General features: G+C 45.9%; 2 protein-coding genes across 2 annotated transcripts in view; one reads left to right on the top strand and one right to left on the bottom strand.

The window, feature by feature from the left end:
- PFKFB1 (6-phosphofructo-2-kinase/fructose-2,6-biphosphatase 1) overlaps nucleotides 1-27,783 on the top strand; it is a 724,603-nt gene that overhangs the window by 160,332 nt on the left and 536,488 nt on the right. The gene's annotated exons all lie outside the window — the stretch shown is intronic.
- RBM34 (RNA binding motif protein 34) lies at nucleotides 1,920-27,715 on the bottom strand. Its single transcript, XM_077283746.1, has 12 exons — nucleotides 27,636-27,715; nucleotides 26,541-26,654; nucleotides 15,128-15,296; nucleotides 14,501-14,640; nucleotides 12,006-12,201; nucleotides 11,303-11,362; nucleotides 9,115-9,158; nucleotides 4,735-4,818; nucleotides 4,476-4,539; nucleotides 4,341-4,383; nucleotides 3,739-3,857; nucleotides 1,920-2,823 (listed from the first exon to the last, which is right to left on the bottom strand). Exons 2-12 carry the CDS (start codon nucleotides 26,603-26,605, stop codon nucleotides 2,398-2,400), a joined length of 1,410 nt encoding a protein of 469 aa, XP_077139861.1. The 5' UTR covers nucleotides 26,606-26,654; nucleotides 27,636-27,715; the 3' UTR covers nucleotides 1,920-2,397.

The raw sequence follows: 27,783 nt of genomic DNA, 5'->3' as shown, positions 1-27,783 counted from the left end.
TTTTTTTAGATCCTGGGCCAAGGGATATTTTGATTCCATGGGCTTCTGCCCTGTGAATCGTTTATCTGGACGGATCCTGTGAGATTCAACAATTTCCTTAAATTCAGGATGAGTAGCTTATACCTTGTGAGCTCGCTTGGTCCTCTTAAAGGACACGGCATGATCCGTTTTAGATAAGGGTTCCTCTTCACGTTTCAAAGCCTTATTCACCGACTCAGAGTCGAGAGTCTCCTGATCGTGATGAAAATCCTGATCTAGGGACGTGTCAGAATCGTCCTCTGAAACAGGTGCTCTGCTAGCCCCAATGGAAGGGGAGCGAGAAATGGAGCTCTCAGAACCTGAATCCCGGTGATGGTCTGGGGATACGGCATGAGTCTTTTTTCTGGAAGGGCGGGAGCCCCTTGGCAAGGTACGACCCCCTAGAGTACGAGGGGTTTTGAGGATCGGAATTGTCGTCCGTAAGAGTGCCCTGGTAAGAGGAGGGGTCTCGGAACGATTCTAACACTTTTGCCAGGGATGCCATAGACCGGGTAAGGGAGGTAGCCCACTCAGGGGGGCCAGGCTCACTAGGTTTGGTATCAGTAACAGGTGGTTCCTGAACAATCGCCGGTTCACAAGCTGTGCACAATGCAGTATTGTGACCCCGGGGTAATGAGACCTTACAAGAGGTACATGCAGCAAAAAATACAGTGTGGGTTTTCTCAGACTTTCTGTGAGGCCTTGATTGAGACATAGTAACCTTGAGGAGAGCGCTTACTAGCAGGGGAAGGGTTAAGCTATGTATCTGCAGCTTACCCAGGTCCTGTGTCTTGAGTCCCCAGGGGAGGTCCGCAATGTATGGTCCTGAAGGTATATCGGTTGTGACCCCAGATCCAGAGATTAGGAGGGCTGGAGCAGCGCTGCAGGATCAGCGCTGGGTGTACCAAGATGGCCGCCAAGATCTGTGAGAGCGCTTCTCAGGGAACGAGAAGCGCTGGAAAAGATGGGCGGCGGTAATTGCCGGTGGGCGTGGCTAAGCACTCCGGCCTGCATGCAGGGAAAAGCCGGGGACTAAATTTGAAAAGCTTGCGGTTGCGGCCGGCGGCGTCGCGACCGCTATTAGTTCCATACTGAAGAGCGCTCCATCAAAAATGGGCGCTGCGGACCACCCACGGACCCGGGCTTTCTGTAGAGGTGCGGACCTTCCATACCCCGGGGACCAGGACCCCCCAGTGCCTCGGCCCCCACAGTGTACTCACGGAAGATGCGGTGGGCAGATGCGCAATCCACCGTCGCCATAGTCAGGGAGGGAGTGGAGAGCTTCTCCCGCCTTGCGTCATCCGCTATATCAGAGGTGATGCAGGGGGGCTGCACGGACGCCATACACATTTATGTCCGGCTATGCACCTGGCTCCAGGAGAGGTAGATGGAGGGCTACTCCATGTGGTCGCCTGCTATGGAGGGGGGACATCGAAACGCGAAGGAACCGTCGCCCATAAGGTGAGCTCAGGGCTGGCATTCAACTTTGCAGGAAAGGATACGGGAGGAACGCTCCACGTACTTGCCTGTTGATGGTTCGGGGAAGATCGGAACCTAGAAAGGGTCCGTCGTCCCCATTCGCTCCGTTAAGGAAAAAATAGAATAAAAAATTTAAATTAAAATAAAAACGGTGGGGTCTGAAACAGACCCAAGTGCCTCCTACAGACACCAAGCAAGAACTGGTTCACTTAGAGCCAGCAGGAGGGTGTATACTGCAGAGGAGGAGTTATTCTTTATGTGCTTAGTGTCCTCCTAGTGGCAGCAGCATAACACCCATGGTCCTGTGTCCCCCAATGAGGTGTAGGAGAAAACACTCAAGCATCCCACCCGACCTTTGCTTACAAGTAGCCAGCAAGTGACCGCTGCAGCCAATCCATGTTCGTGGTAAAAAAATAAACGACTTCTGTTTAACTTACTTTAATTTATTTTTTTTATAAAACAATTCACTCATGACACTTTACTGGACATGTGAACACAGCCTTGTGCAGACTTTGGTGTCGCGCTTAAAAAAAAAAAAATACACTCATTTTTATTTTTATTTTTTTTAATTTAAACATAAGTCTATGGAAAACAAATCAGTTAAATAGCCGTCCGTTCTTTCACTTGAACAGGATCCTTTCTTTGGTTAATGGATCATTTTCAATTGGAACAAAACTGACAGTTTTCTATAGATTTCAATGTATTAAAAAAATTAAAAAAAACGGATCCAGTTGAATTCAGGTTTTTTTAACGGTGTCTGCACAACTTTTTTGTTAAGAGACTGTTGGATCCGTTCTAACTGATGAATACTGGACATGTGAACGTACACTAATGTTGTCAATTGCATGGAGCCACAATTCTTCATGATTCACAAAACTGTCTATTACTGCTCTGTCCAGTTCATTTCCTGTGTGCTTGCTTGTTTGGCTTTTTGTACCGCTTCTTGTTGGGATTCTTATTGGTTTGCTTGTCTCTTGGTTTATTGTATGGATTCTTATTTGTTTGCTTGTCCCTTGGTTTACTGTACGGCTTCTTGTTTGTTCGATTGTCCCTTGGCTTATTGAACCGCTTCTTGTTTGCATTTGTGCCTATTTGATTTATCTTATTGTTTGGCCTTTTGTTTTTAATTTTTGTACTATTTGCCCTCTCGCCCACAAATGAGTGTTTCTTCACTTGTCCTTTGTTTAGCAACGTAAACTTCTGCTTGAAGCTGCTGTTTTTCTCCGGTCCTTTTGCATCATTGGAGATGCATCGTTTTATTCTGAGTTTTCTGCCCATCAGCTCAGAATTCCCCAGCTTAAGCGCAAGCAGCACGGAGTCGGTTCCCTGCAAAAAAAAACAAACAAACAAAAAAAAAATTGTTTTGAGAACAGGAAGGTTAATTAGATTTGAGCAATGGGAAACTAGAAGTCTGTAATTTAGGCCCTCAACTGAGCAAATGGAATTATAGGGGTACTCCCGTGTTAGAAAAAGATGTAGACAGTAGTGAAGGCCCGATCACAGGGCTGGATTGCAAAACGAGCAATAAACAAACCATACACCTGATCTATGACTGGAAAGGAGGCTTGGTCAGGGAGCTGGCTTGTATAAAGGAGCAAGAAGCAAACCATTCACCTGATCTGTGGCTGGAGAGGAGGCTTGGTCAGGGGGCTGGCTTGTATAATGGCTCAACAGGCAAACCATTCACCTGATCTGTCACTGGAGAGGAGGCTTGGTCAGGGGGCTGGCTTTTATAATGGCTCAACAGGCAAGCCATACATATGATCTGTGACTGGAGTGGCGGCTTGGTCAGGAGGCTGGCTTGTATTATGGCTCAACAGGCAAACCATTCACCTGATCTGTGACTGGAGAGGAGGCTTGGTCAGGAGGCTGGTTTGTATAATGGCTCAACAGGCAAGCCATACATATGATCTGTGACTGGAGAGGAGGCTTGGTCAGGAGGTTGGTTTATATAATGGCTCAACAGGCAAGCCAAACATATGATCTGTGACTGGAGAGGAGGCTTGGTCAGGGGGCTGGTTTGTATTAAAGAGCAAGAAGCAAACCATTCCCTGATCTGTGGCTGGAGAGGAGGCTTGGTCAGGGGGCTGGCTTGCAAAAGGAGCAAGAAGAAAGCCGTACACCTGATTTGTGACTGGAGAGGAGGCTTGGTCAGGGGGCTGGCTTGTACAAAATGAAGATGCAATACAAAAAGGAAAACTAGCAGGAGTACGTTATGATATTTCTGTTCCCATTACATACCTGAAACAAAACGTAGCCAAAACCTTTTCCGATCCCTGTGCTCTTATCCCTGATGATACGAACACCTTCTATCGTGCCACAATCAGAAAAGTGTTGTCTGAGCGCCTCATCTTCAATGTCTAAAGGAAAAATGAAAGAGGAATAATATAACATTTAGGTCTGAATCGTGTGAAATATAGTGGAGGGCTATTAGCCAAATTAATTTTCATAGAAGTCATTAAAGGAGTTGGAACAACTGCGGGCAATCTCTGACCTCAGGCGTCCTGTACTTTACTTGGACATCGTCATTAAGGATATGTGCACACTGAGTATGTGTTTTTGGAACAGAAACTCACAATTTTTTCAGGAGTATTGAAGAGAACTTGGAGTGTTTTGCTCCAAAAACTCCACAAAAAATGAAGTGTGAACATAGTTGTTACTTTCCCTGCAGCGCCTCCACAGGCCACTTTAAGTATTACACAGTGTCCATTGAAATCAATGCAATATCTGTACAATGCTGAGTCCTCCAGGGGGGGGGGGGGGGGGGGGAGAGATGTAGGAAATGGCCTTATATGCCAATGGACCTGTGCAGTATATCAGAACTGTGGAGAAGTGCAGCTTACCATAAGGAAGGTTTCCCACAAATACAGTTTTCTTGTTGTTGTGCTGTAAAAAGAAAAAGGTAAAAAAAAATAATATCAAAGCCAGACGCTGCTGAAAACCATTTCCAATGGCAGCATAAAGTGCAGGATACTTACATTTGGACTTTTTGAAGCAAGGTCAACTCTGATATGAAATCCACTACCGATCTCAAAACCATTTCTAAAAAAATATTTAAAACAAATGCAGTAAATAATAGCAGCGCAAAACTGGTCATGTCATTGGCTGCTGCAGAACATCTTAGTCCTTCCAATGGTTGTTGAACATCCTCACAAAGCTTTCCGACAACCAAAGAGGTCTCATTACATCTTGCATCTGGGTGGTGGTCCAGAACAAGAGCAATGCTAGTAACATTACCTTATAATAGCCTTGGTAGCACCGGCTTCTTCCTTAAAGACCACATATGCATTTATGCTTTTACGCTTGGGATGCAGATTTCGCCTACAAGATAAATTACATTATAGAGGTTACAATTAAAAGGCGATGCCTGAAATTGAAACCGGTGTAAGGACTGGAAACATTATGGGTAAAAGAATAATAATAAAAATGTATTTAATTTTATCTATTTAATCCCCCGGCTGCTCCAGCAGTGGGAACTTTTACACAGTTCCTGCCCTTTATACTATATTTCTGTTTTTACTATTCAGCATACAGTAAAAAATGATGATAAATATGAAAAAAAATATTAAAGCAGTTTTCTAAGTTAAGAAAACTTTGTTTGTTTGGTTTTTTTAACCCCTTCCCGACCCATGACGCCTATGTGGCGTCATGGAATGATCGCATCCCTGCAGATCGGGTGAAAGGGTTAACTCCTATTTTACCCGATCTGCAGGGAGAGGGGGAGTTGTACTTCAGCCTAGGGGGGGTGGCTTTGCCCCCACGTGGCTACGATCGCTCTGATTGGCTGTTGAAAGTGCAACAGCCAATCAGCGCAATTTGCAATATTTCACCTATGAAAATGGTGAAATATTGCAATCCAGCCATGGCCGATGCTGCAATAGCATCTGCCATGGCTGGAAATCATGTTCTGGCCCCCCCCCCCACCGACCCCGATCTCCTCCCCAGTCCTCTGTTATGTCCGGTACCCCCCTCCGTCCCCCTGTTCGCTCCCCCGTGCTCCTGTCCGCTCCCCCCGTCCTCCGATCCTACTTACCGAGCCTCCCGAAGTCGGTCCGTCCGCCGACTGGCAGATTCGTTACAAGTACATTTTGATCGCTGTGGTAGGTTCTATCACAGCAATCAAAATAAAAAAAATAATAAATAAACCCCCCCCTTTATCACCCCCATAGGTAGGGACAATAATAAAATAAAGAAAATATGTTTTTTTCTTTTTCCACTAGGGTTAGGGTTAGAGCTAGGGTTAGAACTAGGGGTAGGGTTAGGGTTAGGGTTATGGCATGTGCACACAGTGCGGCTTTGGCTGCGGATCCGCAGCGGATTGGCCGCGGATCCGCAGCGGATTGGCCGCTGCGAATTCGTAGCAGTTTTACATCAGGTTTACAGTACCATGTACACCTATGGAAAACCAAATCCGCTGTGCCCATGGTGCGGAAAATTCCGTGCAGAAACGCTGCGTTGTATTTTCCGCAGCATGTCAATTCTTTGTGCAGATTCCGCAGCGTTTTACACCTGTTCCTCAATAGGAATCCGCAGGTGAAATCCGCACAAAAAAAACACTGGAAATCTGCTGTAAATCCGCAGGTAAAACGCAGTGCCTTTTACCTGCTGATTTTTCAAAAATCGTGCGGAAAAATCTCACACGAATCCGCAACGTGGGCACATAGCCTTAGGGTTAGGGTTGGAATTAGAGTTAGGGTTGGAATTAGGGCTAGGGTTAGAAATAGGGTTAAGATTAGGCTTGTGGTTAGGGTTACGGATAGGGTTAGAGGTGTGTTGGGGTTACAGTTGTGGTTAGGGTTGGGATTAGGGTTAGGGTTGGGATTAGGGTTAGGATTAGGATTGGAATTAGGGTTACGGGTGTGTTGGGGTTAGGGTTGTGGTTAGGGGTGTGTTGGGGTTAGGGTTGTGATTAGGGTTATGGCTACAGTTGGGATTAGGATTAGGGGTGTGTTGGGGTTAGTGTTGAAGTTAGAATTGAGGGGTTTCCACTGTTTAGGCACATCAGGGGTCTCCAAACGCAACATGGCGCCACCATTGATTCCAGCCAATCTTGCGTTCAAAAAGTCAAATGGTGCTCCCTCCCTTCCAAGCCCCGACGTGCGCCCAAACAGGTGTTTACCCCCACATTTGGGGTACCAGCGTACTCAGGACAAACTGGGCAACAACTGTTGGGGTCCAATTTCTCCTGATACCCTTGCAAAAATAAAAAATTACTTGCTAAAACATAATTTTTGAGGAAAGAACAATTATTTTTTATTTTCACGGCTCTGCGTTATAAACTTCTGTGAAGCACTTGGGGGTTGAACGTGCTCACCACACATCTAGATAAGTTCCTTGGGGGGTCTAGTTTCCAAAATGGGGTCACTTGTGGGGTATTTCTACTGTTTAGGCACATCAGGGGCTCTGCAAATGCAATGTGACGCCCGCAGACCATTCCATCAAAGTCTGCATTTCAAATGTCACTACTTCCCTTCCGAGCCCTGTCGTGTGCCCAAACAGTGGTTTACCCCCACATATGGGGTATCAGCGTACTCAGGAGAAACTGGAAAACAACTTTTGGGGTCAAATTTCTCCTGTTACCCTTGCAAAAATAAAAAATTCTGGGCTAAAAAAATATTTTTGAGGAAAGGAAACACATTTATTAATTTCACGGCTCTGCGTTATAAACTTCTGTGAAGCACTTGGGGGTTCAAAGTGCTCACCACACATCTAGATAAGTTCCCTTGGGGGTCTAGTTTCCAAAATGGAGTCACTTGTGGGGAGTTCCTACTGTTTAAGCACATCAGGGGCTCTGCAAACGCAACCTGACGCCCGCAGAGCATTCCATCAAAGTCTGCATTTTAAAACGTCACTACTTCCCTTCCAAACCCCGATGTGTGCCAAAACAGTGGTTTACCCCAGCGTACTCAGGAGAAACTGGACAACAACTTTTGGGGGTCCAATTTCTCCTGTTACCCTTGGGAAAATAAAAAAATGTGGGCTAAAAAATCATTTTTGAGAAAAGAAAAATTATTTTTTATTTTCACGGCTCTGCGTTATAAACTTCTGTAAAGCACCTGGGGGTTATAAGTGCTCACTATGCATCTACATAAGTTCCTTGGGGGGTCTAGTTTCCAAAATTGGGTCACTTGTAGGGGAGCTCCAATGTTTAGGCACACAGTGGATCTCCAAACGCGACATGGTGTCCGCAAATGATTGGAGCTAATTTTCCATTCAAAAAGTCAAATGGCACGCCTCCCCTTCCGAGCCTTGCCGTGCACCCAAACAGTGGTTTACCCCCACATATGAGGTATCGGCGTACTCAGGAGAAATTGCCCAACAAATTTTAGGATCCATTTTATCCTGTTGCCCATGTGAAAATGAAAAAATTGAGGCTAAAAGAAATTTTGTGTGAAAAAAAAGTACTTTTTCATTTTTACGGATCAATTTGTGAAGCACCTGAGAGTTTAAAGTGCTCACTATGCTTCTAGATAAGTTCCTTGGGGGGGTCTAGTTTCCAAAATGGGGTCACTTGTGGGGGAGCTCCAATGTTTAGGCACACAGGGGCTCTCCAAACGTGACATGGTGTCTGCTAGCGATGGAGATAATTTTTCATTGAAAAAAGTCAAATGGCGCTCCTTCCCTTCCGAGCCCTGCCGTGCGCCCAAACAGTGGTTTACCCCCACATATGAGGTATCAGCGTACTCAGAACAAATTGGACAACAACGTTCATGGTCCAGTTTCTCCTTTTACCCTTGGGAAAATAAAAAAAATTTCGCTAAAAGATCATTTTTGTGACTAAAAAGTTAAATGTTCATTTTTTACTTCCATGTTGCTTCTGCTGCTGTGAAACACCTGAAGGGTTAATAAACTTCTTGAATGTGGTTTTGAGCACCTTGAGGGGTGCAGTTTTTAGAATGGTGTCACTTTGGGGTATTTTCAGCCATATAGAACCCTCAAACTGACTTCAAATGTGAGGTGGTCCCTAAAAAAAATGGTTTTGTAAATTTTGTTGTAAAAATGAGAAATCACTGGTCAAATTTTAACCCTTATAACTTCCTAGCAAAAAAAAAATTTGTTTCCAAAATTGTGCTGATGTAAAGTAGACATGTGGGAAATGTTATTTATTAACTATTTTGTGTCACATAACTCTCTGGTTTAACAGAATAAAAATTCAAAATGTGAAAATTGAGAAATTTTCTAAATTTTTGCCAAATTTCCATTTTTTTCACAAATAAACTCAGAAATTATCGACCTAAATTTACCACTAACATGAAGCCCAATATGTCACGAAAAAACAATCTCAGAATCGCTAGGATCCGTTGAAGCGTTCCTGAGTTATTACCTCATAAAGGGACACTGGTCAGAATTGCAAAAAACGGCAAGGTCATGAAGGGGTTAAATACCCTAAATTAGGTAACATCAGCTTCTTGTTCAAGAGAACCAGTCAAATAAGAAAAAGTATACCATCTAGATCAAAAGCAAAGGCTTATATCAGGGATGAAGGCAGTCCTTGAATTATTCAGGCATTTCTGTAAAGGTGACCAGCCACGAGAGGGGAGTACTTATATGTCCATCACATAGAACGGGCACCAAGGAAAGAGAAATACCTGAAAAATATATATAAAGTCAACTCACTTAATAGCAGCAACTTTTCTCGATTCAGTGGGGTCTGCTCGAGCCTTAACATAGAAAGAAGGGGATAAAAAAATAATAAGTGAGCATTTATATGACACCTGGCTGTTCTACATCAACAGTACAAAGTATAAGCTGTGTTCCTGCGGCGCCCCAGTGTCCTGATATCATTATCCTTTCAGGTGAGAAGTGATGTCATGTCTGAAGGCAATGAAAGACAACCACATTCAGGTATCACACACATGCAACATGTTCACACTCCAGACCAGAAGGGGGAGCTCTAAGCCTGTTTAGGGTGAGCTTCCCTATTTACATCCTGATCTGGAGGAAAAGGAATTAAGTTCCTGTCAGGCAGACAGAAGGAGTGGAGCTCTGCTGGCCTGAAGTGCTGCAACTCCTGGAAAAAGACACAAAAAGGTGAACATACTGCAGAGAGTGTGCAGGAAAGCAGAGCACAGGAGAGAAATACCAGAGGGAGATCAGCCAGGAACAAGCTGCTCCTTTCTGAGGCGCAGAAGCCGGTAGCCAGAAACACCGAGGGAGTAACTGTCTCCAAGCCTTGCTCCAGAGACCAGCAGAACAGTCAATTCCAAGTTGGCTGCCCGACCTTAATACCTAAGAAGACAGTGGCAACTTGCGGGGGCCGGGGCATCTCTAGGGTCCCTATAAAAAGCCTCAGGCCATCAGTCATATGGGTTTGTCCTATCCATACCATCTGGGGGACAGAGAGGAAGAAAAAATATCTAGAACATCTACAAGAGTTGTGAGGACCTTACCGGGAAGCTCAGCAGGGAGGTACTACAACACACAGGCGCTAGAGGAAGGCTACTGATTTCCACCTGGATAAGGGGACTCTGGATTTGCCTTCAGACCGGCCGGACTCTGCCTACCCTGTCATCTGGCGCTCCGGGCTGAGGATACCATCTGAAGTCTTCAGTAAACAAGGTAAAAGACTGCAAACCTGTCTCCTCGTTCTTTACTGCACCTTGCCCATATATAAACTCTTTTACTGGACGCCCCTGAGGCCACGGACCGGGTCAGCCACCGTGACATCCCCCGAACCGTAGGACCCGGTGCCGAGTACCCCATTGCCCTACTCTGCATGGGATACTGAACTGGTGGCCAGTATAGCAGAACGTATAATGGTTGATGGGAAAGTGGCGCTTTATTTTCTGTCGTTATAATGGACCCTGTTGTAAGTCGCATAACAAAATCAAGGCGAGAACTGCAGCCGACGTACACTCTACCACTAATCCAAAGCGGTCCCGATTACGCACCCAATTCCTCAACCATTGGCTACAATGGGTGTGTGTACGCTCGGTGTGTGTATATTATGTTGGTCTGAAGAGCCCTTCACTTGGGAAGATTTTTGTCGGCAGATAGTGGTTCGGACAGCAGTACTGTGGCTTCCATTTTTAATGAAAGTCACAAAGCAGATGTGAATAGAGCCTAAGAGGAGAGTATTCTAAGAATCTAATATGAAAGCATTCCAAGATCTTCAACTCAACCATAAGGACCGAGTTATAAAGAATAGAGCCTAAGAGGAGAGTGTTCTAAGAATCTAATATGAAAGCATTCCAAGATCTTCAACTCAACCATAAGGACCGAGTTATAAAATCAATAAAGGTGATCACTGCCTGGACACGAACCGAGGAGGGAAACCGTTCAGATACAGAATCCCAGATCCACATTATGTGATCGAGTGCAGACAGGTCAATGCGCCTGCCTTGTACACATCGAGTGCTCCCGCATAAAAGAAGCATGTTTTGCTTCACATGATCCCATTACTACACACTATGCAATGAAGTCATAATATAAGGTATATTAGAATGATTTGTAGCAACTGCAACTTGGAGCTTCACTTTAAAATGGTTGTCCTGGCCATCTCTGCATTCTTTTGGGGCATATACATCGCATTGATTGTGCCAGGTTTACCCAATCATGTAATACGCCGCCTACAATGCATTTATGTGGGTGCCACGTAATACATAATTATGCAACTTTTCCAGGCAATATCAGCTGATCCGGAGGGTGAAAGGTTTCCAGCAGCGGGACCACACATGATCAGTTTTACATTGGAGAGAGCCACAAAGGGATACAATCTAGACAGGTCAATCTCTCCAGGTGCAAATTCCTGATTTTCCTAAAAACAAAAAGGATATTAAAATAAACCTTTAACATGGAAACATACCACAGAACGGAACCTCATCGTCTCGATTGTTCCAAACTCTTTAAAGCAAGACTTCAGCATCTAATAAACATAAATCACAATCACAGACAAAGTGAAGGGTAAAGTAATAAAAGACAGGACATAGTTTCAGACTAATGGAAGAAAAACCCTAAACATGTCCGACACTGGTAATAAATAGCAACACTGAAGGATGGATTGTTTGGTTTGAGCAGCTATCCTGAAACTAGGATCCAGCCATAATGTAATGCTTTAACTTTGCTGTATCTTAGAAAAAAAAAAGTTTTATTCAGAAAGAGGAATTCTTGTTATTGGGCTGACAAGTGAATATGGCCAGCTGCAAAACCAGACATGCCCTGTGGGTAAGAGGGGTGCTTAGTAGTGATCAGTGAACGTGCTAAGGGTAAGGTGTTATCTGAGCATGCTCGGGTGCTAACCGAGTGACTTTGGCATGCTCGAATAATATGTGCGAGTCCCCGCGGCTGCCGAACAGCCATGAGACATACAGTCGAGGACTCAAACAAATTATTTGAGCATGCTGAATTCACTAGGTTAGCACATAAGCATGATCGAATAACACCTTACCAGAGCACGTTCACTGATCACTAGTGATTATCTCTATAAACTGAAATTCCCACATTAATTGTGATAAGCCAATACTACTTTTGGCTTGACGTAATACTTTTTCAGATCTGTTACCACGTACCTGTTTAGTACAGGAAGATGGCAAATTACCAACAAAGACTGTTCTTTTATTCTTCACCCTCTCCTCTGCCATAATCATTTTCTTTTTCTCCTGCTTAGTTATGTCTTCCTCTTCAGAGTATTTATTGTTTTTTAGGTTTTTCATTTTAGCGGTTTTCTTTTTTTCGGCCTCATCAGCATTTGTCAGTGCCTGCTCTCTGCAACAGTGCAAAAAAAAAAAAAATGGAGCCAAAATTACTTTTAATGGACGAAAACACAGGTAGGATCACACAGCCTGCCAAGGATCAATACTGCTGCACAGAAAAGAAAATCAACGCATGCAACATGGGATATGCCAAAAGTGACCAGTCAGGAAGTGTCCTGGTATTGACAGTAATCAATTATCTGGATTTACAGTATTCAGATATACAGGTCCTTCTCAAAAAATTAGCATATAGTGTTAAATTTCATTATTTACCATAATGTAATGATTACAATTAAACTTTCATATATTATAGATTCATTATCCACCAACTGAAATTTGTCAGGTCTTTTATTGTTTTAATACTGATGATTTTGGCCTACAACTCCTGATAACCCAAAAAAACCTGTCTCAATAAATTAGCATATCAAGAAAAGGTTCTCTAAACGACCTATTACCCTAATCTTCTGAATCAACTAATTAACTCTAAACACATGCAAAAGATACCTGAGGCTTTTAAAAACTCCCTGCCTGGTTCATTACTCAAAACCCCCATCATGGGTAAGACTAGCGACCTGACAGATGTCAAGAAGGCCATCATTGACACCCTCAAGCAAGAGGGTAAGACCCAGAAAGAAATTTCTCAACAAATAGGCTGTTCCCAGAGTGCTGTATCAAGGCACCTCAATGGTAAGTCTGTTGGAAGGAAACAATGTGGCAGAAAACGCTGTACAACGAGAAGAGGTGACCGGACCCTGAGGAAGATTGTGGAGAAGGACCGATTCCAGACCTTGGGGAACCTGAGGAAGCAGTGGACTGAGTCTGGTGTGGAAACATCCAGAGCCACCGTGCACAGGCGTGTGCAGGAAATGGGCTACAGGTGCCGCATTCCCCAGGTAAAGCCACTTTTGAACCATAAACAGCGGCAGAAGCGCCTGACCTGGGCTACAGAGAAGCAGCACTGGACTGTTGCTAAGTGGTCCCAAGTACTTTTTTCTGATGAAAGCAAATTTTGCATGTCATTCGGAAATCAAGGTGCCAGAGTCTGGAGGAAGACTGGGGAGAAGGAAATGCCAAAATGCCTGAAGTCCAGTGTCAAGTACCCAGTCAGTGATGGTGTGGGGTGCCATGTCAGCTGCTGGTGTTGGTCCACTGTGTTTCATCAAGGGCAGGGTCAATGCAGCTAGCTATCAGGAGATTTTGGAGCACTTCATGCTTCCTGGCACCTGCTCACAGTGCCAAAACCACTGGTAAATGGTTTACTGACCATGGTATTACTGTGCTCAATTGGCCTGCCAACTCTCCTGACCTGAACCCCATAGAGAATCTGTGGGATATTGTGAAGAGAAAGTTGAGAGACGCAAGACCCAACACTCTGGATGAGCTTAAGGCCGCTATTGAAGCATCCTGGGCCTCCATAACATCTCAGCAGTGTCACAGGCTGATTGCCTCCATGCCACGCCGCATTGAAGCAGTCATTTCTGCCAAAGGATTCCCGACCAAGTATTGAGTGCATAACTGAACATTATTATTTGATGGTTTTTTTGTTTGTTATTAAAAAACACTTTTATTTGATTGGACGGTTGAAATATGCTAATTTATTGAGACAGGTTTTTTGGGTTATCAGGAGTTGTAGGCCAAAATCATCAGTATTAAAACAATAAAAGACCTGACAAATTTCAGTTGGTGGATAATGAATCTATAATATATGAAAGTTTAATTGAAATCATTACATTATGGTAAATAATGAAATTTAACACTATATGCTAATTTTTTGAGAAGGACCTGTATTGTAGGGTTATAGCTTTTCACATTGATTCACTAAATACTTACTGATGCAGAACATCTTGGCAGCCACATAACAGTGCTGCAGGTTTTTTTTTCATGTAATGTCATTGCTACGGCGGAGCAGGAACAGTAATAACCATCCTACAACGCGCGGTGATGCAATCAGAGAATGGGGGCTCACACTGTTTGGTATCAATTAGGTTATGACTCCGCAGTGTTGACCAAGAGTAAAAATCCAAGCATAATGGCTGCTTCAGACATCCTTGAAACTCAACGGACTACAATGCACATTGTCCACAGGTCTCCCTTCCAGAATATAACAGCCTCATAGACATATGAGATTGTCGAGTTAAGAGAGAGCTGCAGACAGTTCGTGTACAGAGAGAGTTTCACGGATGTCTAAAGAAGCCCTTACTCTGAATGATGGGGAGTGGGGGTAGGGGGAGGGAGTCACATGCCGCCTTTTGATCCTAAATAGTTGTCTTGGAGCCTTAGCTGTAGTTTTCACTTCATTGGCCCGATCCTACCTGTCCTCCACTCGCTTTTCAGATAGGGTCAGCTCTTTTTTAGCGACCTTGCTCTTTGGCTCAGCTTCTTGCAGGGCAGCAGCAGCTTGCTTACTCTTTTTTGCCTCATCTGGCTCAGGAAATTTTCTTTTAGTTTTTGTCTATAGACCAAAAACAAAAATAATAAAAAATAAAGTAAAATCTCAGAGTAAATGTGAACATTCTAGGATTGATCATTGCCTTAGTAAAGCAGTCATCTCTAACATCTGGCTCTGCAGCCTTGCTGGGAGTTGCAGTTTCACAGCAGCTAGGGACCCACAAGTACTGCATATATAAATTGCATTATATTCACATTGTGCAGCACTTGACATTTTGCAGAATATGAATTCTTTTCTCCCCGTTAGACTTTTTTGTCCGCATTTCCACTATGCAGGTTACTAGCACTCCATTAAAATGATGTGCCAAATAACATATATAATATACGCCATACACACTTTTTTTTTTTTATTAGTTTTGTCTGGTATTGCAGTTCACATTTGAACGGAACTGAACTGTAGTGCCAAACACAGCAAGAAGGCAAGAATGGCACTGTTTTGTCTATTTTTAAAACACTTTTTTTTTCTAGTTAAGTAAAACTATAAAACTCACAATTACAACAGGAACGTAGAGGGGCTGAGCGGAGGAAGCCTTGGTATCGAAGAGCGATGACAGCGCAGTTGTACCCTGGTTGGATTTCTTCGGGAACAAGCTGTCCGACACTTCTCCTGCTACATAACTTTCAGCTGCAGGTTCAACTTCTGAGATTTTAGCTTCACATCTGCAAAGAGTCAAAAAATCTTTTAGTACAGTATACAGCAATGGAAGTTATATCACTACTCTCTAGCAGATACAAAGGTGAAAGGAAGGAGAAACCGCAGCTGTATTAGAATCTCAGAAATTCTGGCTATTGTTGGGATGTCGCTGTATTCAGATGTTTGGGGAAAAAAGGAGATTTTTGTGTACTCACCGTAAAATCTCTTTCTCTTAGCCTCTAATTGGGGGACACAGGACCATGGGTGTTATGCTGCTGTCCACTAGGAGGCGACACTATGCATAATCTGAAAAAGATTAACTGTGGCTCCTCCTCTGCAGTATACACCCCTGGACGGCGTCAGCCTTCTCCAGTTTTGTGCAAAAGCAGTAGGATGAACGTAACATGAACATAATTATGCCTGTAAGAAGGCAACCATGTACGAGCTCAAGAAAACAATATGAGAACTCAACAGTTACAACGGCCCGGAAAGGGCAACAGGGTGGGAGCTGTGTCCAACAATTAGAGGCTAAGAGAAAGAGATTTTACGGTGAGTACACAAAAATCTCCTTTACTCTGTCCCCTCATTGGGGGACACAGGACCATGGGACGTCCTAAAGCAGTCCCTGGGTGGGAAGCAATGGACGAATATTGTGCAGACAGGCCCTTATACTTAGGGCACCGCCGCCTGCAGAACACATCTACCCAGGCTCGCGTCCGCTGAGGACTGGGTATGAACCCTGTAGTGTTTAGTAAACGTGTGTAGGCTAGTCCAAGTGGCCGCCTTACACACTTGTTGTGCCGAAGCCAGGTGCCGAATGGCCCAGGAGGCCCCTACCCTACCCCAATTTGATCCACCTGGCAAGGCTAGCTTTGGAAGCTGGCAGACCCTTGTGGCTGCCTTCCGGAAGGAGGAAGAGAGAATCAGACCTCCGGAAGGACGCAGTCCTAGACACGTATATACGCAATGCCCTGACAAGGTCAAGCGTATGCAGAGCCTTTTCCACTCTACAAACCGGAACAAGGGATGGTAGTGAAATTTCCTCATTGAGGTGGAAGTTGGACACAACCTTCGGAAGGAAGGATGGGACCGTACAAAGAACTACCTTGTCCTGGTGAAAGGTCAGGAAGGGCCGTCTACAGGAAAGTGCTGTCAGTTCAGACACCCTGCGTAGCGAGGTGGTTGCCACCAGGAAAACCACCTTCTGAGACAGAAAGCGGAGCGGGACCTCCTTAAGGGGTTCGAAGGGTGGTTCCTGCAATGCTGTCAGGACGAGGTTGAGGTCCCACGTTTCTAGTGGTCGTCTGTAGGGGGGAACCAATCGGGAAACCCCCTGAAAAAAAGTCCTTACTTGCGGCTTGGTAGCAATGCGCCTTTGAAAAAGCACTGAGAGGGCTGACAACTGGCTCTTAAGCGAGCCCAATGACAGCCTGGCCTCCAGACCCGATTGGAGAAAACCAAGTACTTTGGGTAGGGAATAAGGGAGTGGGGTCTGGCCACGAGATTCGCACCAGGTAAAGAAAGCTTTCCAGGTACGGTAATTAATTTTGGCAGAGGCTGGCTTCCGTGCCTGATCATGGTTCCAATGACATCCGGCGAGAGCCCTGCCAGGGTTAGAACCCAGGTCTCAAGGGCCACGCCGTCAAATTGAGAGCCCCTGAGTTCTGGTGGTAGAACAGGCCTTGTGATAGAAGATCGTGGCGGTCGGGGAGACGCCAGGGGGCGTCTGCTGTAAGTTGTACGATGTCGGCGTACCATGTACGTCTGTGCCAGTCCGGTGCAATTAGGATGGTTGGAACTCCCTCTTGTTTGATCTTCCTCACCACTCTGGATATCAGGGGGAGAGGTAGAAAAATGTACAGAAGCTGGAACTGGGTCCAGTCCTGAACCAGAGCGTCTGCTCCGAGCGACCGCGAATCGTGTGTTCTGGCCATGAAGTTGGAGACCTTGGCATTGAAGTGGGATGCCATTAGGTCCACATCTGGGGTCCCCCAGCGATGGCAGATCTGGCGAAAAATTTCGGGATGGAGAGACCACTCTCCCGAGTCTATTTCTTGTCGGCTGAGGAAGTCTGCTTGCCAGTTGTCCACACCTGGAATGTGGACCGCCGAGAGAACCGACCCTGTGTCCTCCGCCCAGTGGAGGATGTGTGACACTTCTCGCATCGCCTGGGTACTGCGGGTCCCCCCTTGGTGATTCACATATGCCACAGCCGTGGCATTGTCCGACTGTATTCTGATGAGAGGCTGCCAGTAAGTGATGAAAGGCCCTTAATGCCAGGATGGCACGAATTTCCAGGATGTTGATGGGCATGGTCGCTTCCACTGGGGACCACCTGCCCTGTGGTGTAGTTGCACTGCACCCCAACCCGTCGGGCTCGCATCGGTGGTCAGAACTTTCCAATGACCTGTGAGAAAGGATTTCCCCTTTGCTAGCGAGGTTGGCTTGAGCCACCAGTGCTGGGACCTCTTGGTTGACGACATTAGCCAGAACTCCCTATCGAGCGAGAAAGGGTTCTTGTCCCAGGACTTGAGGATGGCTAGTTGGAGAGGCCCGAGATGAAACTGGGCAAATGGGACAGCTTCTATTGCTGCCCCCATCCTGCCAAGGACTCTCATGGCAAACCAGAGAGATCGAGGGGGTTTGCGGAGGAGGGTGCGAACTCCTAGACGGAGAGCCAGTGCCTTATCTTTGGGAAGGAGCACTAGACCCCTGGAGGTGTTGAATAGCATTCCCAGGAAGGACAGAGACTGACTCGGGGTTGGTGATGACTTTTGTAGGTTGACTAACCAACCCATGCGACTCAGAGTGTCGATTGTGATTGAGACGCTGAGCTTGCAGTCCTTGAAGGTGGGAGCCTTGATGAGTAGATCGTCCAAGTATGGAACGACTACTATGCCTCTGGAGTGCAGGACGTCCATGGTGGCTGCCATGACCTTGGTAAACACTCTGGGAGCCGTGGCGAGTCCAAACGGGAGAGCCACGAACTGGTAGTGGTCCTGGTCGATTGCGAACCTGAGAAACCTCTGATGAGCAGGTGTAATCGGTATATGTAGGTATGCGTCTTGTATGTCTATGGAGGCGAGATATTTTCCCTTCTCCATGGACGCAATGATGGACCGAAGGGACTCCATGAGGAAGTGACGGACCAGTACGTATTTGTTGAGTTGTTTTAGGTCCAGTATAGGCCGCACGCTGCCTCCTTTCTTGGGGACTACGAATAGATTGGAGTAGAACCCTTGGAAGCACTCGGCCGTGGGGACCGGTACTATGACTCCTGCTTGGAAAAGCGAGGAGACCGCTTGCCGGAAGCCACTAGCCTTGGCTGGTGGTTTTGGGGTGACAGAGAGAAAGAATCGGTCCGGTGGGTTGGAGGTGAAGTATATTTTGTATCCGGAAGACACTAGTTCCCTGACCCACCTGTCTTCTGTAATAGGCAGCCAGACTTGATGAAAGAGCAAAAGTCGTCCGCCTACGGGTGTGGTGTCTTCCGGGGTCCGTGAGTCATGATGAGGAGAAAGTCTGAGATTTTCCTCCTCTGGGTTTAGACTGGGCTGCTTTTGACTGCCAGGTCTTGTCCGACCTTTGCGTTGATCGTGAGTTGTCCCTGCGTGGGGAACGGTTACGATTTTGTGCTGGACGCGAGACGGACCAGCCCGAAGAATTCCAAAAGGATCGGAATCGAGTTTGGTTACGCTTCTTGTAAGTGCGTTTAGGTTTCAGTTGGGGAAGAGAGGTACTCTTACCCCGGGTGGCGTTGGATATCATCGTGTCCAACTGTTCACCGAAAAGTTGCCCACTGAGGTAGGGGAGGTGCGTGAGGGACTTCTTTGAGGCTGCGTTGGCTTTCCATTCCCGCAGCCAGAGGATACGCCGAATTGTGATGCCGTTTGATGCTATCCCCGCTACACCCCTTGCTGAATCCAGAGCTGCATGAAGCATGTAATCTGCTACGACTGCTATTTGAACCGCTTGGTCCGACAGCTCAGGAGCGGATGCTTGGAGGCCAGCTTGTAAATTTTTGGCCCAGGCCAGAATGGCCTTGGCAGCCCAAACTGAAGCGAACGCGGGAGCCAGGGATGCCCCTGCGGCCTCGAAAATTAAACGAGCAATGCGTTCTACCTGCCGGTCTGCTGCGTCCCTGAGGGTTGAGCTATCTGGCAGTGAAAGGAGGGGCTGTGCTGCTAGTCTAGAGACTGGGGGGTCCACTTCGGGTGGTCTGTCCACTCCTTGGTATCCTTCTGCGGGAAGGGGTACCTCGCCTCCAGATATTTGCGATTAGCGAATTTTTTCTCAGGCTGGTCGGAGAAAACCTTAGGCGGCTTCAGAGGTCCTTCAAAGGAAATCTTGTGTTCTGGGGCTTCTGGTGGCGGATCAGAAATGTCCAGCACCCGATGGATGGAAGAGATTATGTCCTCAACTAGCGCAGTATTGCTAGGGGGGGATTGGGATCAGGGACCTCTCCGTTTCCTTGTCTGAATCGGAGTCACAGATGCCTTCCGAATCCTGTGCATCACTGAGGCGTCCCCCTGCTGGGTGAGCTGGGGAGGAGGCCTTCTCTGGTCGGGGATTGCGGAGATCTGCATTGTCTGCCCCTAGAAGGGGACAGTCTAGATGACCTGGAACTACGGTGTCTCTCCCCAGAAGGGGATGACCGAGTGCTATGGGATGACGTAGATGGACTGTGGGTCCGCTTGCGTCCTGACTTAGACGTGGATGTGCCAGGGTCGTCCTGTCCCTGAGCCAAGCTCTCCCTTTGCTGGGTAACGGTCATAGCCGAGGCATGACTCTGCAGAGCCTGAAGCAATGTGGAGGTTAGGTTATCTATAGACTGCGTCATAGATTGCGACATCTGAGTGACCCATTCCGGCGTGGCATTAGACACCGAAGCATTGGCAGAGGCCTCTTGGGGCTCTGACACAGTAGTCTGGATGCAGTCCTGGCAGTGTGGGTATGTACTGCCACTGGGGAGAGCGGTCCTGCAGGCTGTGTAGAATGCATAATAGCAGTCCTGCCTGGTTCTCTTGGACCTTGAGCCCGGCATAGTGCACAGAGTGCAGAAGGGCTGCTATGCAGAGGACCTTACAGGGGTAGCTATGCAGAGGACCCTATACGGGAGCCTTATAGGGAATATGGATTCACAGCCGAGTAAAACAACCCAGCTGTGATCTTATCCCACCAGTTTTCCCCTAGGTCGAGCGCCGAAGATCCACAGTCCTGTGCCCCCCGGAGACTGGCTGGCCTGGTCCTGCTGACCGGGAGATGCAGGGTTAATCCTTGCTGCAGTAGAAATGGTCGCCGAGGAGAAGAGGCAGGGGGAGATGGGAGGCGGAGAGCTGAGAAAAAGGCGGCAAAGCTGTGTAAAAACATGCCCTTTCTGTCTCGATCCACCCCCTCTATGACACTGTAGAGTCATATTTGTCATCCGGGGGGCAAGCCGGGGGGGGCGGAGAGGAGGCGGCGGCTTCAGCTAGGCCGAAAACGGGGCCTAAATTAGATGCCTGATGCCCAGAAGGGCTCCAGGCCGGCGCAAAAGTCCGGGAGGGGGTCGGATCTGAACCGGACCCCCCAGATTTAAAGGCAGGATAGCGGTGGGGCTATAAGCGGAAGGGGGGCCCGATAGGGGGTCCCCCTGAGGCAGTATAGAGCTGGTGCTGCCGCAGAGACAGGGGCGCAGGGAGCCCTGTGTCTGTCTGTGCCATGCCTGCCTGCACTCCCCCCGGCCCCAACAGGAGCCCGCAGCTGGGCTGGGGTCCCTGGATGCAGGTGCAGTGTGCTGGCCCATTGTTGGGAGCTGCAGAGTGCTGCCTGTACAGGCCCTACCTGAGGCGTCTCAACCTAATACCCCCAGAGGGGGAATAGGGAGGGTGCTGTTGTCACCTTCAGGGGCCTTTATCCTCACCTCGACCTCAACCCAGAAACCAAGAAGAATTGGGGAAGGAGGGGGAGTCTCGACTTCGAACCAGCACCCGAGGACTGGGGAAGGAGCAACATGGGGAATAGCCATCTCTACTTCAACCGGGCACCCCGTAAAAGGGGGCCGAGGAAGGAGCCATGCTGGGAGTCTCACAGGAGACCCACTTTTCTTCATCTGTAATCCGTCGGAAAAAAAACGGTGTAAAAAAATCTTAGGTGTGCCTCCTATGCGACACTAAGACTACTTTCACACTAGCGTCGGGAAAGACCCGTCGCTGTGCGTCGGGCCGACGTTCCCGACGCTAGCGTGGTCTCCGCCGCACAACGGGGGCAGCGGATGTATTTTTCCAACGCATCCGCTGCCCCATTGTGAGGTGCGGGGAAGTGCGGGGAGGTGGGGGCGGAGTTCCGGCCGCGCATGCGCGGTCGGAAAAAGCGGACCGTCGGGAGCAAAAAACGTTACATGTAAGTTTTTTTTCTCCCGACGGTCCGCTAACACACGCCCAAGCGTCGCAAAACGGACGCGACGTTTGGCAATGCGTCGCAAATGCGTCGCTAATGTTAGTCTATGACGAAAAAACGTATCCAGCAAGAACTTTTGCTGGATGCGTATTTTCGGCAAAACGACGCATTTGCGACGTATTGCAGTTAACGCTAGTGTGAAAGTAGCCTAAGCAAAAAACTGGAGAAGGCTGACGCCGTCCAGGGGTGTATACTGCAGAGGAGGAGCCACAGTTAATCTTTTTCAGATTATGCATAGTGTCGCCTCCTAGTAGACAGCAGCATAACACCCATGGTCCTGTGTCCCCCAATGAGGAGACAGTTAAAATATTGGGTATGTTGCCGTTCAACATGTTTCTCCATTTGCAAGAAGAGTCAAAGAAAGGATCTTATAAACAGCTCATAGAAAGGGTGTGTTATTGTTCATTATCTTCAAACACTTCTTCTGAATTCTTTGCTCCACTACCTCCTCAGAAGTGTCAAGATGGCAGCCAACAGCCGAGCTTGCCTTCCTGATAAGCTTATTAGCATCAGACAACTACACACTACTTCCCCAGCATGCAACTGCAAAAAATATGGCACTTACCACTACGGTCTAGTAGAACATTTCTAGCATTTTGCTGTACACATTTTTTAATTACCTTCGTTTCCGTAGGAAGTGCAGTTTGCTCACCCTCCACTTGTAAATCCTCTCCGTATGGGCAGCTCCAGTCCAGATTACTGTCCATGTTGACCCCCAAAATATTAGTAACTCTCGACCTGCTCCACTTCCTGACCAGCAATAATGACAGGTGAACCGTCCATCTTTCTCCTGCTATAGTTCCTCACTGGCTCCTTAGTTTTCTTCATATGTGTAAATAGTTAGCCTGGCACCAATCCACAAACTACGACACCACCCTCTTATTATTCTTCCTCATCCCAGCGACCCCCTAATGCATCTGACTACCACAAAGTCATCCAAGAATTTTTGGAGGTGGCAAAAATCAGATTTATCCTGAAAATCTACTGCATACATCATGAAAATAAAGGGCGAAAGCACCATTCTCTGAGGGGCACCTTACACTGCTCAATAATCTGCCAGACACAACCGCACTCATCTGTACAGACTGTGGCCTGTGTGACAGGTAGTCAGTTTTCAGATTTCTCATCCCCTCCTCCACCTTCATATCAGTCATCTTTTTGTATAGTAAGAGTGGCTGTAAGGTACTGAAGGCACTGGAGAAATCAAAGAACATTGCGCGTATAGTGTCCAAAAATGAATGTAGTGTATGTAACAGACATAACAGCATCGTCCACCCACAATCTATGCTGGTAAGCAAACTATAAGGGATCTCACCGTCCGACTCAAGTAAGCAAGCACTAATCTTTCCAAGGACTTCACAGAATGGGATGTTAAGGCTACAGGGCGATAGTCGTTTAGGGATGATGGGAAAGTAGTCTTGGGAACAGGCAGGAATTCTCCCATAACACTGCTGCTCTCTCTGATTGTAGGCTCCAGTTAAACAAGTACAGAAAGACAGTCACCGCTGACTTGCACACACTTTAAGGACACGTAAAGTGAGACTGTCTCGCCCTGCTGCTTTACCTATGCTTAGTTTCCTATACTGTCTCCTCACATCATTTTAGGAGATTCTGAAATCAGTCCGCTCATCCTCCATTATTAATGTTGCTGAATGTTCCCCAGTTCCATTTCCCTTCCTGTTTGCTCTGCACGTGTATTACTGAATCTGTTGAAAATCTCATTAATTTTGTTAGCCCTGTCCAGTTCCACATTCCCTTGATCTGGTCTCACCTTATACCTAGTCAGTAGTTTCATTCCCAGCCACATTTCGCTGGAGTTATTATGTGACATCTTATTTTCTACTTTTATTCTGTTCTTCAAGTTTCCTATCATTTTATTTTTCTCTCTTATACCAGCATTTGATTTCCAAGAAAAGCTGTGAGTGGAGTGGGAAATATAGTGGAGAATAGAAAAGATGCTTAAACAAGAACTTAAAGGGAAAACATGTGTGTGTGTGTGTGTGTGTGTGTGTGTGTGTGTGTGTGTGTGTGTGTGTGTGTGTGTGTGTGTGTGTGTGTGTGTGTGTGTGTGTGTGTGTGTGTGTGTGTATATATATATATATATCTCATCAGAATGCCAGAAACCCAAATAATGACTATGTCCCATGTGAATAATACTAGACAATGCTACTCCAGGAGAAGCCACATGTTAACCCACTCAATAAATATATGAAAAACCGGAGGAGAGCTGATCCAAACCAGGATCATGGGGGAGCAAGAGTATATGAGAAATGGGGACGATTTCATGAACCCCATGAAAAGATTACAGTAATCACAAGAATGAGGCAAAGCTTAGCCTCTCATTCAACCCATTAGGCATGTTCACAACATGTAGATAACGAAAAAAGAATGATCAAAAGGCCATATGTGAATTAAAAATATATATAAAGTTTATTTATGAAACATCATAAAAGCATATATCCATGGTGTATACATAGAGGGACAAAAAACCCATAGCATACTATCACCCATACTACGCACAACCACAGGATATGTATGGCGACAGGAATAATAACAGGAATTAAATATAGAAAATACCCTAAAAAGAAGTGACCAATAATATATAATCCCGGATACTAGCAGTTATCCCCACAGTTGATGTCACACTCAGCTAGGAAGTCTCATATTAATTGGCAAGTGCCTGAATAATTACCTGCTCCAAGCTATGTGGGGGATGTCGCCAATACCTGCGGTAGCGCGTGCGCCCCGACGCGCGTTTCGGACTCCTTTATCAAGGGATAAAGCTGAGTGTGACATCAACTGTGGGGATAACTGCTAGTATCCGGGATAGTAGCAATATGGCATAGTAGGCTTGTACTGCAGGTACTGTTTACACGAATATTTGTGAAGCCTCTCTATGGGCATTATCTTGGGCAGTTTGCAATTATATATTATTGGTCACTTCTTTTTAGGGTATTTTCTATATTTAATTCCTGTTATTATTCCTGTCCCCATACATATCCTGTGGTTGTGCGTAGTATGGGTGATAGCATGCTATGGGTTTTTTGTCCCTCTATGTATACACCATGGATATATGCTTTTATGATGTTTCATAAATAAACTTTATATATATTTTTAATTCACATATGGCCTTTTGATAATTCTTTTTTCGTTATCTATGTAGTAGTTGATGATAGGCGTTATATTCCTATTATTGATAACATGGTATATTAATAGGGATTTATTGATTATACTTTAGATTATTCTATTTACCATGTTTTTGTGTCATATTTACCTTTATATGTTCACAACATGTGACTGGCCTCATGTGACTTCATGTGGGCTATTTAAGGTCCTTGCTGAGATATGACAGTATCCCCTTGAAAAAGCTGTATACTAAAGAAGCGAAACGTGCATTGGGGTGTCCTTAGGATCCAACTTGGTACCACCACCCATCCAGCCTTGCTACCCTGTTACATTTTTTTGGTAAGCGCTGCTCTAGCTAATTTATTAGGTATATGGTGACCACTTGGTCATTACATGTGTACACTATATGGAGAGCTGGTGTTTTGTTTTCTAGAAAGGCTCTATACTAATGGGGGGTTGATGGTGCCAGGGATCGTCCATACATCCTGCCCGTCTTTTAACATTTTTTGTACAGTTTGCTATTTGACGTATTTATTAATAAAGTATTTTTGGTCTTAACCCTTTATACTCAGCTCTCCTCCGGTGTGTATATATATATATATATATATATATATATATATATATATATATACACACACACATATATATATATATATATATATATATATATATATATATATATATATATATACACACACACATATATATATATATATATATATATATATATATATATACACACATACATATATATATACACACACTCACCGGCCACTTTATTAGGTACACCATGCTAGTAACGGGTTGGACCCCCTTTTGCCTTCAGAACTGCCTCAATTCTTCGTGGCATAGATTCAACAAGGTGCTGGAAGCATTCCTCAGAGATTTTGGTCCATATTGACATGATGGCATCACACAGTTGCCGAAGATTTGTCAGCTGCACATCCCAAAGATGCTCCATACAAGGCAGGATGGATCCATGCTTTCATGTTGTTTACGCCAAATTCTGACCCTACCATCCGAATGTCGCAGCAGAAATCGAGACTCATCAGACCAAGCAACGTTTTTCCAATCTTCTACTGTCCAATTTCGATGAGCTTGTACAAATTGTAGCCTCAGTTTCCTGTTCTTAGCTGAAAGGAGTGGTATCCGGTGTGGTCTTCTGCTGCTGTAGCCCATCTGCCTCAAAGTTTGACGCACTGTGCGTTCAGAGATGCTCTTAGGCCTACCTTGATTGTAACGGGTGGCGATTTGAGTCACTGTTGCCTTTCTATCAGCTCGAACCAGTCTGCCCATTCTCCTCTGACCTCTGGCATCAACAAGGCATTTCCGCCCACAGAACTGCCGCTCACTGGATTTTTTTTCTTTTTCGGACCATTCTCTGTAAACCCTAGAGATGGTTGTGCATGAAAATCCCAGTAGATCAGCAGTTTCTGAAATACTCAGACCAGCCCTTCTGGCACCAACAACCATGCCACGTTCAAAGGCACTCAAATCACCTTTCTTCCCCATACTGATGCTCGGTTTGAACTGCAGGAGATTGTCTTGACCATGTCTACATGCCTAAATGCACTGAGTTGCCGCCATGTGATTGGCTGATTAGAAATTAAGTGTTAACAAGAAGTTGGACAGGTGTACCTAATAAAGTGGCCAGTGAGTGTATATATATATATACACACACTGTATATATACACACACACACTCACACTGCCGTAGCATTTTTCTTCTTTTTCTCCTTCTTAGGTTTCTTTTTCAATCCTTCCATCTTCATTTTTTTTTACAGATCTTTATGCAGCCTCAAACAGTAAATGTGCTGGATTCTGATAGACATTAAGGGGAAAAAAAAGTAAATGTAAAAATAAATGATAGAAAATGAAGTACAATATATATATTTCAATAGAAATACAAGTACACTTGTTATAAGGGCTGCTGATCTGATACAGTCTGTGGCCTGATGTTTGGGCCCTGGACAGCAGCATCCTTCTCTTGCTTCACATAGTTCTGGTCCCAGCCCGCAAGTGAATGTGGACTGTCCCTCTTCTTCCATAATATCACATAAGCATGCTAAAAATGTTGATAAATCATGGGGGGAAAAAAGATTGGGGAACTGATCAAAGATATCATTTCTTCGCTGACGAGGATTTTTTCATTTAAGTCGACCCCTTTAAGAATGTAATACTCCATTCCTGAGACCCCTGACCAGAATATGATTTTGCAATGGAAGCTGTGATCGGCCTGGTGAATTTTTCCCACAAGGAATATGTGACAACCATTTAAAGGGGCTGTCCGGCACCACTGACTTCCGCATGGGAGGGGAGCAGTGCTGATAACGTTACGACCCCACACACCTGCAATATTGGCAGGTACGAGGAGCTGTAACAGCACTGCGCCCCTCCGATGCAGAAGTGAGAGGCAGAACAACCCCTTTAAGAGCTAAAAAGCTGCTCGCCGCTCTCTCACCCAATTAGGACCCCTCTATAATGTTCACATTTCCTAATAGGGCAGATGATGTCTTCATGAGACAACCTCCTATATGGTGTCCCATGCATGCTGGGAGTTGTAGTTCCACAACTGCTGGAGAGCCCCAGGTTGTAGACTGCAGTCTTCAGCTTCCAGCTCTGTGGATTGATCTACTATCAGCTTTTCCTACAGTATCCCGGGATTTGTAGTTCCGCCATTATATCTCCAAACCAGGGCTATCTATAATACTTTACAAACCACAGCGCCGTCCTTTCCGTGCGCCTTTTATTACACACACCCCGAATTTCTCCTGGAGACCCCCCATAAGCGGCTGCACCCACCGTAGCTCGCGAGTCGCCTCCATGTGCTGCTCCAGGACTTCTCCTACTACTTCCGGGTCCTGCAAACAGCGTGTTGTGGTTTTTTTTTTTTCCTCAACAATCTTTATTAACAACAGACTGCATGGCCATGGGAGCATACGTTCGGAGC

Source organism: Ranitomeya variabilis, chromosome 2 (genome assembly GCF_051348905.1).
Source record: "Ranitomeya variabilis isolate aRanVar5 chromosome 2, aRanVar5.hap1, whole genome shotgun sequence".
In the NCBI taxonomy this organism is placed as follows: Eukaryota; Metazoa; Chordata; class Amphibia; order Anura; family Dendrobatidae; genus Ranitomeya; species Ranitomeya variabilis.
Note: the sequence above shows the minus strand (reverse complement) of the source record. Positions and strands in the feature narration are given on the sequence as shown.

Coding starts and splice junctions, on each gene's coding strand:
- RBM34 (XM_077283746.1), bottom strand. CDS start 26,605: ATGAAGATGGAAGGATTGAAAAAGAAACCTAAGAAGGAGAAAAAGAAG. Junction 12,202..14,500: donor GAAAAGCGAGTGGAGGACAG/GTAGGATCGGGC, acceptor GCACTGTTGCAG/AGAGCAGGCACTGACAAATG. Junction 9,159..11,302: donor CGATGAGGTTCCGTTCTGTG/GTATGTTTCCAT, acceptor TTCTATGTTAAG/GCTCGAGCAGACCCCACTGA.